This window comes from Chamaea fasciata, unplaced genomic scaffold (genome assembly GCF_029207755.1).
Source record: "Chamaea fasciata isolate MVZ Bird 193981 ecotype frontalis unplaced genomic scaffold, bChaFas1.0.hap1 SCAF_6, whole genome shotgun sequence".
Classification (NCBI taxonomy): Eukaryota; Metazoa; Chordata; class Aves; order Passeriformes; family Sylviidae; genus Chamaea; species Chamaea fasciata.
In genome coordinates this window covers 22,945,070-22,959,998 of record NW_027094091.1, presented here as the reverse complement: position 1 = coordinate 22,959,998, position 14,929 = coordinate 22,945,070, and the positions used below count along the sequence as shown (strand labels likewise).

The 14,929-nt window shown below is 39.3% G+C and overlaps 1 protein-coding gene across 2 annotated transcripts in view; it reads right to left on the bottom strand.

Moving 5' to 3' along the window:
- Positions 1 to 4,298: 4,298 nt before the first annotated feature.
- N4BP2 (NEDD4 binding protein 2) overlaps positions 4,299 to 14,929 on the bottom strand; it is a 37,673-nt gene continuing 27,042 nt past the window's right edge. For both annotated transcript variants that reach the window (XM_066185640.1, XM_066185639.1), the window contains 5 exons: positions 13,946 to 14,084; positions 13,658 to 13,843; positions 11,277 to 11,445; positions 9,304 to 9,427; positions 4,299 to 8,521 (listed from right to left, as the gene is read on the bottom strand). In XM_066185640.1, coding sequence (XP_066041737.1) covers positions 8,476 to 8,521; positions 9,304 to 9,427; positions 11,277 to 11,445; positions 13,658 to 13,843; positions 13,946 to 14,084 — 664 coding nt within the window. In that variant the 3' untranslated portion in view covers positions 4,299 to 8,475. The remainder of the gene's footprint in view (positions 8,522 to 9,303; positions 9,428 to 11,276; positions 11,446 to 13,657; positions 13,844 to 13,945; positions 14,085 to 14,929) is intronic.

The following is a 14,929-nucleotide window of genomic DNA, read 5'->3' as shown; positions in this document are numbered from 1 at the left end:
TTTTCAAGACTGATGCAGCTCCATACATTAAGCTCAAACACTTCTGAGGGAAGACAGGCAGAGATTTCCTCACCTTCTGAGACCACAGCTTTCTGCTCACTCAGCTACAGACCTATTCTTTATTACTTTCATGTTTCCCTACTGTGTAGAGGTTACTAATTAGCTATTTCTCTGGGATAGTTCTCTCGAGATCAGGTTGTCAGCAACAGGGGCTATGTGACAAAACTACCATTTACATACTTAATGTTTTCGTGGAATCTGAGACACAGAATCTGGTGTCCTAACTTTCTAGCACAATTCCTCCTGTGACATCAGTGCGGTACTGGTGGACAATGTACGGGAAGTGATTTCCTCCAGAGCAACATGAAAACCTACATCCCCTTTCTTGAAAGTGAAGCTAGCTTAGGAACTGCACTAGGGGTTACTTAACTTCCCCGTCTCTCATTCTGAGACAGCCTAGCATAAAAGCAGTCACATCATATAATAATCATAGAATGTTTAAGGGTTGGAATGGACCTTAAAAATCATCCAGTTCCAACCCCCCAGGAGGTTGCTACAGGCCTTAACCAACCCGGCTTTGAACAATGCCAGTGTTGGGATGTCCAACAGCCTCCCTGGCAATCTGTTCCAGTGACTAAGAACTAATTGAATCTTCTTCCCCTAAATCAGGCACTATTTCCAAAATACCCATCTGCCCCATTGAAGGAACAAGATTCTTTCTGCCTTTGCCTGGTTGTGTTTTTTTGCTGGCACTCTGGGAAGACATTTGCCACAGGCAAATCACAGGGAAGGCAGACCTGGGGCTAAGGGCAGACCTCTCCCACTGGTAGAAGCTGCTCCTCTCTCCGCTGCCTAATTTCTGTTTTGTTCTCAGATTCGCTCAGCTCTGATTTTGGTCTGCCTCAAAGGGTATGGTGTGTGCAGTGCCCAGGAAGTAAACCATGACACTCTTGATACCCACAGTATTTAGCCCTACAAGCCCTTCTCCTGTCCTAGATGATCATTATAAAATAAAGCTAATTGTTGCTTATGTCTAGCACCAGAGATATAAATAACACATAAGAAGTGTGCTTATTTTGTTTTTAAAGAGGCTAATTTTTTTTTTTTTCAAAGGCAGAACGTGGAAACCCACATCTGTTCCTCTGACATTCACACTTCCTTCCCCCACCTGGATCTAATGCAAAACTAACGCCAGTGACTTTGCTGCAAGCGCGGAGGAGGCTCCAGTTGTTTCCTCTGTGAAACCAGCCCTTACCTGAGGCTGCCCCGCCTGCCCCAGGGCTCAGAACCGCCGGGGCGATCCCGGCGCGGCTGCCCGGCCGCGCAGACGCTGGCGCCGGGAAGCAGCGCCGAGGGAAACGCCGGCTCCTCCTTCGGCTGCGCCCAGGAGCCGCCGGGCTGCGCTGTGTCACAGCAGAGAGGTGGCGGAGGGAGCCTGTTCCCTCAGCAGCCCTGAGGCTCCTCCCCGTTCCCGGTCCCCGCAGCCCCCGGGCAGGACCGGCGGCTCCGGGCAGCTCCTGGCTCCGGGCGCGGGGGAGTCTCCAAGCACTCACCGCCCTTGCACCCAGGGAGGGAGCAGACACCCTGCTCTCTGCTCCCCAGGGCATGCTCCAGCCCCGCGCCCGCGGCCTTGCCCTGCCCCGCCGGTGCTGCTGACTGTGCGTTCGTCTTGTCAGGAACGAAAACAAACCAGGCCTCCTGCCCCAGCTATGGGAGAGGCCATTGGGTCTCCCCTTGGGAAACTCAGAAATCTGAAGGCAGGAGCTGGTTTTGTTTTGAATGTGCTTTTCCCCGCTTGCTCCTGCTTTGAAGAAGGAGATAGAGATAGTTATACTGCTCAGTCTCAGGCTCTCTTGCTTCACCAGCTAGTTTCTCCTTTCTAGTCCATAAACATGGAGATGTTACCCCAAAAGAAGACTCAGAACAGGAGCCTGACATAGGTGCCCTGACCTGCTCCCAAAGGGAGGCCCCCCTGCCAGCCAGAGTGCATCATCCCTCCAAGGACGTTCTGCTGTCTATAGCCTATCAAAGTAGCTGCTTTGCATGGCTATCTTGATGAATGCACAAACCTGTTTATATGGCACTGCAAGACAGTAAAAAGAGATAACCTGGAAATGCAAGAGGGGCACACAGGTGAAGAAGCCTACTTTTACCCTGATTTAGAGGCAGGAATCCAAGGCAATGCCTTGTGAGTTAGGTGACATGGAGCAAACACTATTTATGGAGAGCTCCCACAGACCAGCTTCACAGGGCAACCATTTCTCCATTTACTGACTGAACTGATTAAATCTGTGGCACTGGTAGAGGATTTCCTCTGTTTGCTCTTTTGGTCAGTGTGTATGACTAGCCACAGATGTCTATGAAGGAGAGTGTTGCTTCTCAAGACAATACAAAAGTAACACTGATCCATGCAGTGGCATACCACATAGTGGCAACTAATGAGAAGCCACTGCTAGCCCAGCCAGGCCTCATTACGCAGAAAGTCAAGCAACATCAAACGGGGTTCTTCCCCATCAGGGTTTTCAAGAAGATTGCCACCAGCAACAGTGGCACAAAACTTCACCAAACAGCACAATGCCTTTATGTCAGTCTCCAAACGGACTGATCTGTCCAAGCATCCAACCTACAAAACTAACCCAGGGTAGCTGATAGAGAAACCTCAACACTACCATCTTCAAACCTGCATGCAAAAATGATCTTGTCTTGCCCATCTCTAGCACAGAGCAGCAAGTATATCTTGAAAACCAGCTCTACCCCACCCATCTGTGAAGAAGAAAAAAATTCACCAAAATAATACTCCAAATACAGTATTCTCCCTCTGAGGAAAAAATGAACAGCACATGATGTGTAATAACATCCTTTAGCACCTGTCATACAGAGAAACAACTCTGCTCCGGTAGGGGCACAGTAAGAACTGCTGCCACCACCACTCTATGCCATTGGCAAGGGCACCACCTATTGTCAAGCTACCTGACACATTCTACCAGCAGACACATTTAATTATGCTTCAATAATTTGAGCTGAAAAACGGTTTGTCTCAATCAGTATTTTTATTTTACCACATTACAGTTTTCAGTCCTAAAGTTCAAATCATTTTCCTAAGTAAGGGCAGAGTACAATATCCTATTACTCTTATTTAAATAAGGAGACCGACTCAGAAATCCCCAGGGTGCTTTTGAAGAGCAAACTCCCAGCTGGAAGCATAGAGGCGCTCAAGACAATCCCAGCACTCAGGAAAAAAAGGGAATGAACTGAAACAGAAGCTGAGTCAGGATGGACTGTTTTAGCAAGAGTAGGAGTTTAGCTGCCTCAAGACAGAAGGCAAGTCCAGCAGCAGTACCTTCACTTTAAAACATCACAGTTTGAGAGACTAATGTTCAAGCAGGATCTTCAGCCACACTGCCAGAGCAGGGAGTCCTGTAAGGAAGGAGCACACAACCAACAAGATATTTACCAATGCTGTGGTCTAATAACCATGGCTCAGGATCAGCCACGTCACATTTAAACCAGCATCTGCCAAGCTTTCATGTATTCCCAAAACCTGTTTTCCCTGCTCTGTTGAACAGCTTATGAGTTAGGGCTTTGCTGTGGAAATGCACAAGTCTGACTTGTTTCTGCAGCCAACCCAAGCTGCAAGACAATGAAGCCATAGGAATGATTCTGCAGGAGTCATCTTGGGTCACAGCAAGCTGTCATCAAACTTACCTAATAAAATAGGTTAGACTCCAGCCAGCACTTTGGTCTCAGTGTCATTCCACACTTTCAGGACAATACACAGGAAAACACCTGCACCTGACCGGAATGGGGCAGACTTGGGAAAAGCCAGGCTTACTAGCTCTGTATCCACCACGGTACAGCATTGTGCTCCCTCAGGATCCGGCCTCTCACTGCCCCTGCTGACCTCTTGGTAAATGAGGTCTCTCCAGAACACATCCCTCCCCCAAACCCATTGTTGCAGTGGTCAGACTGCCCCTCCCCTTGGCATACACTACTGCTCTCACTCTCCCACGAGTTAACTAGCCTGGAATAGCATCTCTTCAGCTACTTCAGGGCGAAAAAAAATCTGAAACCATGACCCTCGTTTTCAGTAATTTGAGCATTCAGCTCACACTTGCAACACTGAAATTCAGGCCACAAATCTGTTCCTTTTTATCCCTGCAGATGGTTGCTTCATCCCCCTACAGATGGTATCCTGAAGCCAAGCAAGTGGCTTTCATGCAGAACTCCAAGACTACTATTTGAAAAAATTTGATACAAGCTGAAACATAGTTTTCCAAGGAAAGACAAGAAGGCTATACTTGTGACAAAAATCCTTTATTAAACTAGATTTTGTAAATTCCTTTTCATATAGAAATTCTAAATGCAAATTACAAAACTATTTCAGTAAAAAACCAAAATTATAGTTAACAGCAAAAGTGCAACTTTATACAAATAAAAAAAAATCAATTTTTATTTTAATTTTAAAATAGAAATTTGTATCTTCCAGTGTACTGGTCCTAACAGCTTTTACAATTGGTAGCTGCAATACTAGGTGTTTTCACATGCATATTCACATCTAGTCATTTAATCCTTTGCAGAGTTTATTTAGCTGAAATAGTATGAACAGTTGGGCTTTGGTTGGGTTTTGATGGGGGATGTACCATATGATATTAAAAGCAAAAGCCAAAGTCATTAAGTATTGTCAAGGTATCCTGAAATATTTTTAAAAATAAATTTTTGCCCTACTACTTTCACAATCAACTGAAATACTTTTCAACAGTCACATTACTTCAAACAACTTTCTTCATTGCATCTCTGGCCTTTTTTTTTTTTTTTTACTCTAAAGATCACTCATCAGTGTTAGCATGAACATTAATTTCATATATTAAAAATTTATAATTTTCCTAAATTAAAACTTGGGATAACTATTAAAATGTTTTGTAAAAGACAGAAAAAGTCACATATTAAAGGCTACCATTCATCACAATCACATGCTGTCAAAGAATAGAATAGAAAGTGGTACACAAAATAGGTATTTTAACAATTGCACATTATTTCTGAGTGCTGGTGGCAATACTGCTATTTTAAGTATAAGATGATACATAATTTACACAATACCTCAGGATTCTCACCGATGTAACTGCAAGAGACATCAGAAAGGCTGGAACTTCTGAAATGTAACCTACTTTAAAATACCATTTTGAAATTATTATATTTCAAAGAATTCATCCCAGAATACATTATAAAATCAGTCAGAAAAATACAAGAACTCCAGTGTTGTTTCTCTGGAATAGTGGCAAGTAGCATGGAGATCCTTACTGATAAAACTCCACTTATTTTTAACTCTGTGCACTGACTGATCTTCTGACCTATTCTGTATCCAGCTCAACACAACTTTTAAGCTTGTGCTTGAGATCCTTCAGGGCATCATCATATTTTCTCTGTCTCAGAGAACTCATTTTGAGTTCTCTGCAATGCTTCATTTTGAGTTGCTGAAGCTGATAGAGGCTTTGCCATTATTTTCAAGAGAGGAAAGATTGGTTCTGCCAGTGTTACGATTTTAAGCCATCACCTCTATCATAGTCCAGACGCTAGGTGAATGACCAGTCTACACCAGGCAAGGCATTCAGAGTATGCTAGTGAACCTCAACCTGTACCCCAATGAAGGCCAATGAAGAGAGGAAAAGAGTAAAGAATTCCAAACTGTTCATGAGCTGTGTATTTCTCTGCTGACTTTGACAGACTGGAGAAAAATTCTCCTAGCACTGGGTAGAGCTGATTTTACCCTGAACATTTTTAATGTGTTTATCCAAATAGAACTAAGAGATGAAGAAATAATATGAAAGGACACTGAAGCTCACCAGGAACAGCTCCTTTCTGAAAAGCCCTAGCCCACTTCCAGAGACTGTTTATGCACTTTTAATTATTTAATCTCTTTTGTCTCCTTAAGCTTGCACTTTTAGCGTGCAGTGGTAATTTTGAAAGAGGCTCCTCAGGAAGTGGCGACTTCAAAAATATTCCTGAGCACATTGGTCAGAGCCATTTTCTGGGGAAGTGAGAGTCAACTGCAATCATCACCATCCACTTGCTAAGCCAGAAGAAGGCAAAAAGCTGTGTTTCTCATCTCCAGGGTAAAGTTGTCAACTAGATTATGATGAACAGATGGGCAAGATGACAAGTTTTTCTGCTTGTCTTTTGAACTAAAATCTAAGCTGTCTTCGTCCATGTCGGGAATGGTGTGAATATGCTGAGTGAAGCAGGCTGCCTCCCAAAACAACCAGAAGTGCTGGCACTTCCTTGTTCACAAGCACATCCCTGTAAGGCTTGGGAACCCAAGCAGCTCAACGCACAACAGCCACTCAGGCAAACCAACAGGGACTATACTGCAAAGAGCTGTCCCAGAGAGCAGCAACTCCATTTGTTATAAACAGCAGCACTAAGGAAAACCTATACAGGAACAGAAGGAAGTTCCTTGGTCCAAAACAAAGATTTTGGCACCACTGAGACAATTCTAGCATTTGCAACCCTGTACAGGTGACAGTCTGAACTACTGTCTTGAGGCCAAGTGCCTAGATGGATCTCAGTCTATTTTAGGCACTGTCACAGAGGATGGAGTGGGGGCTTCACCACACAGGACATCATACAGTGGCAGAAATAGTTCTGTTAGTGCAGTTTGGGGACCACTGATCTTTTGTATTTCACCCACTGATTCCCAGAGCAGTGCAGAGAGAAGGAAACAGAGAAAGGACACAATTCAGATGAACTAACTACCCACAAAAATATGAAACTTATTATGGCAGTCTATTATTATAGAAAGAGTCCCTTTGATTAAGTATTACTTGAGCTGTTCTTCCACTTGAAATCACCAGGAAAAGATTACTGTATCTCTTGAAGCACGAAAAACTCATTTTTACGTCTATCATACATCATATTCACTGTGTATGTATTAGAGTAAATACAGATATATTCAGGAAATATCATGTCTTTCAGCCTGTCAGCAACTTATACAGACACATTTCAAGTGAAACCTATTTCTGTGGACAGCTTTTCTCACAGAAGTTCTTTGTTTATTAGTACTCACGCATACAAATTGCAGAACTTGCACACACATATGGATTCATATACAAATACTGTGTGCATGTAGTTCCTGGATAAAATTTACTGCAAAGTGGTTAAAAACTTAAAAATTCCTCACATTAATCCTTAATCCATTAGTATTATTCCTAATACACAACTCACACCTGTTCTGAAAAAGCCTTAGAACAAAAATTCATATGCCTTTCAGGAGGCAAAGATGTAAATAAAAATAGCAGTGCATTCTAGAAGATATTTCTATTAAAAAAATATTCTGATTGTTTGCTGGAAACACTTGCCTAAGTACAGACGTTTATATTTAATTTTTGAAGGGTTTCATTTGGGTTTGTTTCATATCGTTTTGGTTTTTTACACAGATATTTCTAGATGCTGATGCAACACCACCAAAATCAGAGTAACTTTGGCACTCCCAGATTTTCCAGTTAGGCAATTACTATTGCAATATTGGCATTCACTTTGATGTTAAAAATACATTTAAAATGTCTCATGATCATATTTTCTACAAGGAAATCACCAAACAATACACAGAGAATGAAGACATCACTATTAGACACTTGTAAAGGGAAACAGTAACACATTTGCTGCATTTAAAAAGCCGCAAAACAAGAAAACAATTTTAATCCAGTAGGTGGATCTCCAAAAGAGATTGAATAACACCATTGTGTTTTTCCCTTTAAGAGATAACACTAAATCTGCCCAATTACCAAACACAAAGCTGGCCTTAATGCACAGGCCATTCATATGCAACTTCCTCCAATATTTGGAGAAGTTTAGAATGAAGTAAGGATAATAGAACTGGTCAACCCATCATAACATAACCACCAAAAACCCACCATAACCATAAAAAGACACCAGATTTTTTGAAGAAACCTGGAAATACTCAGCACCCAGATATAACTGGATTTGAAATACCAGTAGTGCCCAGTTTCAGCCTCTCTTCTGCTCTTCTGAAGGGCTTACCACAAAGTTCTGAATTACAAAATAACACTGTACAAGATAATACATTTTAGAGGTACAGAAGCCACAGCAATCAAAATGTGCAAGGGTCAAAAGGCAGATTAGGTACGCTAAGAAGACAGTTATATTAAAAATTACACTTTAACTTCCCTTAAAAATGTAATATATTTCCCAGCAAAATTATTAATCTGCATTTCTGAGACTTAAAATCCTTTAAAGTATCTTCCTTTTGCAGATTCAAAAAAGGATCTATTCCACACAAAAATTTATTGGAAACATACTGACAAATCCACTTGCTGTAAATTGAGACTAGTTCTAATAAAATATCATCCTTTAAAACAGATTACAAAATACCAGTGCAGTTGTTCAAAACATGGGAGTTTTTTTCTGCTACCCGGCAGTCATCTGACACCTCAGTTTCTTTATTCCACTTTCCGCAACTCCTCAATTCAGCATGACTTTCAGGCAGCCTGGTTTTATTTCTGTGAACCTATGAAACAAGAAAAAGAAGCTTCAACATGTAAACTACTTGCAATGCCGTCACTTTCAATTCTCATCAAACATATAGAAAGTATGAAAAAGGTTCGCAGTCAAGTACATGTGCATGTGAGAGTCAGGGAATCAGCATTAAGTCCTCGGATGTGACACTGAAGGAGGACTTTTCAGTGTCTGGAGATATAAAGACCTGGAAAAAGCAGAAACTAAGATGAAGATCTGAGAGGAGAAAAAGCTGCCTGATTATTCTTGATTGTATTCATTCTATTCCTCCATTCCTGTTCCTCTTTCATTCCCTCTTCTTTCAAAAATGGATTTTCGTCCTTCTATTTTGTAGAAGCCAAGAAGAAAACGGGAAATTACTGATGTTTTTGAATCTCACCTTTATGCTTACCTTCCTACACTGCTATATATAAAAAGCAGCAAACACACCAGTGCCAGCCCAGACTTACTAAATTGCTATCCCTCATAAAATGAGCACAAATGCAAGTATTGGGAACCAATAAAAAGCAGGATTAACAACTTTTCACAGTAAAGCTAGCAATCTTAAATGGAAATATGGAATGAAACTTTCTCAGAGGAAAGAATCTAACATTTAATAGGTGCTACACAACTACATTGGATTTGTGAAACAACCAATTTAATTTAATCTGAAACAGCAGACCTGCCCTAATCCGTGTAGTAGTTTAACAGCATTCTAAAACTAAACTTCAATTTTCAGTTAGTTAAATGTGGGCTAAGAAAAAAAAATTATCAGTAACAAAAATCTAAACTCACCTGAAGTTGTGGCTTGTGAGGTATCTGATAGCTGCTGGTCTGATGCGAGCTACTCCTCCCTGACTATGGCTTCCTCTTCCCGTGATAACACTGAGATATGGTTTACCACCAGACTGCTGGTACTCTGCAACAGCAGGAATTGTAACGGTTAAAGCTCTCCTCTGCAGAGCCTTGGCATTCAGTATAACCCTCCCAGGCCTTCTTCAGAAAACTCTCACTACTCATTTAGAGCTGTCTTTCCCCATGCTGACATGTGGATTTCAGCTACAAATGGCAATTTTTCCCCCATTCTGAAAAAGTCAAACTTTTAAAATCTAGATTGTTTGCAACATGCATATTGTGATCATCACAAAATCCTTCCAATTTCATAGAAACTTTACTGTTTCTTCATCTGATATTCAACTGGAATTTACATTCTGTAATATAAATTTAAACTGCAAAATTAAAAGAGGTGGGTGTCATTCACTGAATTTTTAAGTGGTGTATCTGTATTGTTCATGTTTAATCCTTAATTAATGTTAATAAAGAAGTAATGTTTTATTGAATAAATAAATTAAGAAGAAAGAAAATATAAATCCAGCTTTTGACACTTATGTCACATCATTTAAACTATCTTCTGCTATGTTGGAGCATGGAAATCAACAGATCAACATATTCCATGAGTTTTATTAGGGCACTTAGCCCTGATAACAAAGAAATTGCTCTCTTCACAGAGATAACAGCAACCTAAATTGATGAAGAGTTTGAAAAAGAGGAAAAAAATAAACTAAACTAAACTGGTTTCTCACAACTAGTCAAGATTTGCCAGTTTGGAATTATCAGTTCACATGATGTGTTTCTTCAACTACTCTCCCCCACACCATAACTTTATTTAGGTTTTATATTTATTTACTGTTAATTCTGCCAGCAAAAAACGTTCCCAGTATTGATCCTCTTCCCATGTATGTACAGTGAAATTAACTACTTTTTTTTTTTTTTTTCAGATTTAGGTAAATAGACTAAACAGAAAGGCCCTACTATCAATTTCAGCATTCCTGATTTAAGTACAGTTCTGAAAATTTAGCTCCAAAAAGGATTAGGTTACAGTTTAAATTGCACAAATGCCATTGCAGGAATTGCACAAGATCATGGAATTTAATTATCTCTGATGCGTATCGCAAGACAATTTTTATCTAAAGCCCCACTGAACACTTTTGTTTATACTCTGTGGAGTAGCTGATTCAAAAAATCAGGTTTGTGCAGCAGTACCTTGTGTAAGAAATGTTTGTTATAGAAGCATTCCCAGTGTGCTTAAATTTAGAGGGTAAACTAGTAATGCAGAAAATTTATCTTTTTACAGCATGGACACTAATAAAGTACTTGAACTCTCCACTAAGAGAAAAAAATGAGCTCTCAAGCAAAACTGCATAAAATGACATTTCTGAAAGCAACAGTATTCTGATCTCAAGCAATGTTGCCAACAAACTGATACAGTAGTTTCTGAAAGGTAGCTCAAATCTCACACTTTCATGCAGAAGTTGAAGACAATATCACCATTGTGGTTAGAATTCCAACATGGTGATTTTTCTTCTACGATTCTAAAAGCAACATAGTTGTGACAAAGCAATGCAATGGTGACACATATGTTTGCATCATCATCACCTCAGTTAAAAATGTCAGGAAGGACAGACCAAGTATTCAATGTGGTAATAAAAAAAGGGTAAAACAGAAGGAAGAAGAAGATTTACAAAGAAGCAGGGGGAGGGGGGCAAGACAGAAAGCAACAAGAATCATTGTCATGTGAAAGAAAAACAATTCCACTGGGGTGAAATGAAAACAAGACTCTTTGAAACAAGACAACACAAAGCCTAGTTGTTTTTAACATATGTGTTATTAAAGCACATTCATTTCCTGCAATATTGCCACATATCATGATTTCTTAATAGAAAATTAGAATAACTTTTAGGGGGCAAGAATTATTACCTAAACCTTACCTTCACTTTTTTCCTGCAGCACTCTGGACAACTGATTCACAGCTTCATCCACATGGAGACCATGCAAATCCAACACATTCATAGGCAGCAAGGAAGTATTTACTCTCTCAAAGATTTGCATAGCAGCAGCATGATTAGCTTCTTTCATCTTCTGCTCATGAAGGCGACCCTTTATTCATAAGCACAGTGACTATTACACACTGAGAAATAATTTAAACTGGTCAGTGGTTTCAAAATGACAGCAGTGGCAGGGTGCTTTTAGTTGAAGTTTGAACCAGTAAAATCTGTAATACTAGCAGGACTTTGGCAAGATGCTCAGTGAGACCTACTCACAAGAAGATTTAATGAAATCTTTCTGTGAGAAACTGCTCAAAGCTGGCACAAAGACATTATAACAAAAGCCCTACAAGGGGGAAAAAAAGGCAGAAAAGGCACAAAATCATAAGGTCTTTACACAAGCAAAAAAGTTACACTCCATACTGAGTTGCAGATTTACTTTCGTAACAATAGATTTTTATTTCCTGCAAGTATTTTGCTAAAATTATAATGAAACAGTGTCAGAGAAACTGCCCAACAGATTAGGAAAAGCCTGCTGACTGTTGTATTTGAGATTAATTCTTCCAAACGCATTCCCAAAATTTCAGACAAGCCAAGGGTAAACACTAATAATAATAATAATAATAATAATAATAATAATAATAATAATAATAATAATAATAATAATAATAATGCCTATTATCTCTCCTAATACTTTTGACATATTTTACGACTGGCTGCCCTCCTGGAATGAGGGCAAGGAGCAGTACAGTTAGTCATCTTACAAAGTGTACAAGTACTAACTCCTTCCCATGAACCTTGCAATGGTAACAGCTGAGAGATCAAAGCAACAAATTATGTCCTTGAAGATCTGTAGGCACAGTCAGAAAAGGAATGGAAGATTTAACTCCAGGTATTGGAGTGACAAAGGCTCAAGAGAACAAAAGCGAAAGTCTGTCTCACACTTTCTTAAAATGGATCATCTGAAGTGCATTAGTGTCAGACCCAAGACAGCAGCTCTATAACTCACTTGCAAAGGATTCCCAAGACAAAGGTCACTAAGCATAAAGTATTTTTTATGAATAAAGGTAGCTAGTTTGCCTTTTTATTACCTAAGGAAAGTATATAATAAATAAATTTCAATAGATTTACAATAGATTGCATTTGTTCTTATGGATAAGAACAGAAGTAAGACAGGACTTGGAATTACATCGCTATTTAAAATCCTGCACACCTTTGTCTCAAAACTTCATAAAAAAACATAAAAGGTTCATTATAAAGATTGATAATCAGTATTTCCTACATGCACAGTAACAATCTAAACATTTAGAGTTATACCACTTACATGAAAGCTTTTTGAATAAGCAAATTCAAGTGATTTATTATTACAGTTTTGTTCAGTCATAATACAATTCAAAGTTTAGAATTAAATGCTTCTATAATGTAAATTCTTACCAAATTTTATATGCTATTAGATGAGGGGGAAACTACAGCCTTTGAAGATATTTGTAACAGATTTTTTAAGTGTGATGTCAAGGGAGGGGTCTCCTGTGAAGGCACCAAGAAACCAATGTAGAGGAACTTTGATTACAAGAGATGAGTCTTAAAACCAAGAGTATGATCAACAGCACTGATCAGCAGTACTCAAATTGGTACATACTAAGAAATGTACCTGAATCAAGACCAAAGAGCCTGTGCTCCAAGGCCAGAGCATGCAAGACTGATCAGCAGCAGATCTACACTCCATAACCAGATGTATCGTGAAAAGCATGACATACACACCTCATTTATCCCAACCCAAGACAGACTGTAGCCATAAAGATAGTCAGAATGAAGAAGCGAAGACAGCAGGCAGCAATCTTGCCCAAGATTTATGGAGGATGAAGCAAGCAAGATTCTGTGGCAAAAGATGACATCTTAACACCTGTCTGACTCCTATAAAGTACAGAAGATGTGTCTAAAAACAGTTCAGCACCAACATATACAGAGGATTCAAAAAATTATGTTTGTTGCAGTCCATGTCACACTCCAGTGAACCTAGCCAGACCACTTGGACACAAATCTTGGTGTTTACAAGTATGTGATATGAGAGAGATCTAAGACAAAGGAGCATGTGTGACTAAGCACTAGGTTACCAGCTCTCACACCAAATTTGGTTATGTAAGCTTCCTGTGCCAGTATCATTACTTGTGGAAGTGAATTTACTTGTGATTGTCAATATAACACACAGGGAAGAGTGACCAAATTCATCAGCTCTGGTAGGCATGATATTTTCCCTATCACTTCCAATTCGGTGTTTAAGTACCTCCCTAAGTTCAGAGAAAAAGCACAATATTATTGTTTACCTGATGCGCATAAAATGCTGCCACAGGCTTCATACCCATGCGATAGGCCTCCCCAGCCTTTTTCAAACATTCCTGTCTCTTTTGCTGGTGACAAAACGCTTCTGCTCTTAAATCATCATACTGTGGATACTCAAAGTCTTGAAACATTTCACATAAAGGATCATCCTCTTCCTTACTTTTTTTTGCCTGTAAGAATTTGCATTGTTGAAGTTACGGATGCATTGCAGGGTGTTTTCATAGTTTCGGCTATGTTTATAACTATGATTAAAAAAAAAAAAAAGTAAGTACCTTCTTCTCACGGTTCTTTGCAGCACTGTAGGAAGAAACACTTTCATTTTGCTGAACACTTTCTTGAGCTATAACTGTTTTTACAGGATCTGCCTCCAGAACACAGTTCAGAAACTGTTCAGTTTGTTCTAAAGAGTAGCTGTAAAGGATAAATAAAGTCTGTGACTTTACAAATATATATTAATAGCGGCTATATTTATCTAAATTCACTCTAACAAACCTTGATATTGTTACAGAACTAGATTAGAATGAAAATAAACACTGGAATGGAATATTCTAGCTTACTAAAGAAAGGCTTGCAGACTCCTTGTAGGGCATTACTGGCATCAACACACATGCAGTCTAGGTTGACTGAAATATAACTGAGGGGCACTTGAACATTAAAGGGAAAATGACACAGTGAAATAAATTGCATCCTACCTTAATCAAAGAGATATTAATAAATTGTGCTCTTTGGGCTGGGTAAGATAGTTCACCTTAAATCTTCTCTGGTCAGGGTTAGATAGTTCAAACTAATTTAAAACTAGCTCAGTTTTCTGAAACCCTAATGAGGGAAAATCCTTGTATTTTTAGTCAAACTCTGTTATCAAATTTAATTAAGACATCAGTTGCCAACAGATTTCTAATAAGCCCTTTTTCTTCTTTATTCTTGCTCTTTAGTAAGCTAACGAGAGCAGACTGATCAAAAGTAAAGACAGATTTTGGGAAAGGCAACACTATGAGAACAATTTAGAGTGTGAAAAATGAGATGGTGAAATGTTTGAATTATAGAAATGGGTGAAGGATGTATTTTAAACAGAAAAGATTTTTATAACAACCTGGACAAGCAGCATGACTGACAAGAAGGTATGCAAACCCATATGTACAGACAGACATTCAAATGGCCAAGGATGAAAAAAGATGTCTCTTTTGAAAAAAGAAAAAAGTTCATTTCTCAGAAACATGGATTTAAGAAGTTAGACACATATCCCAGAAACATAATGC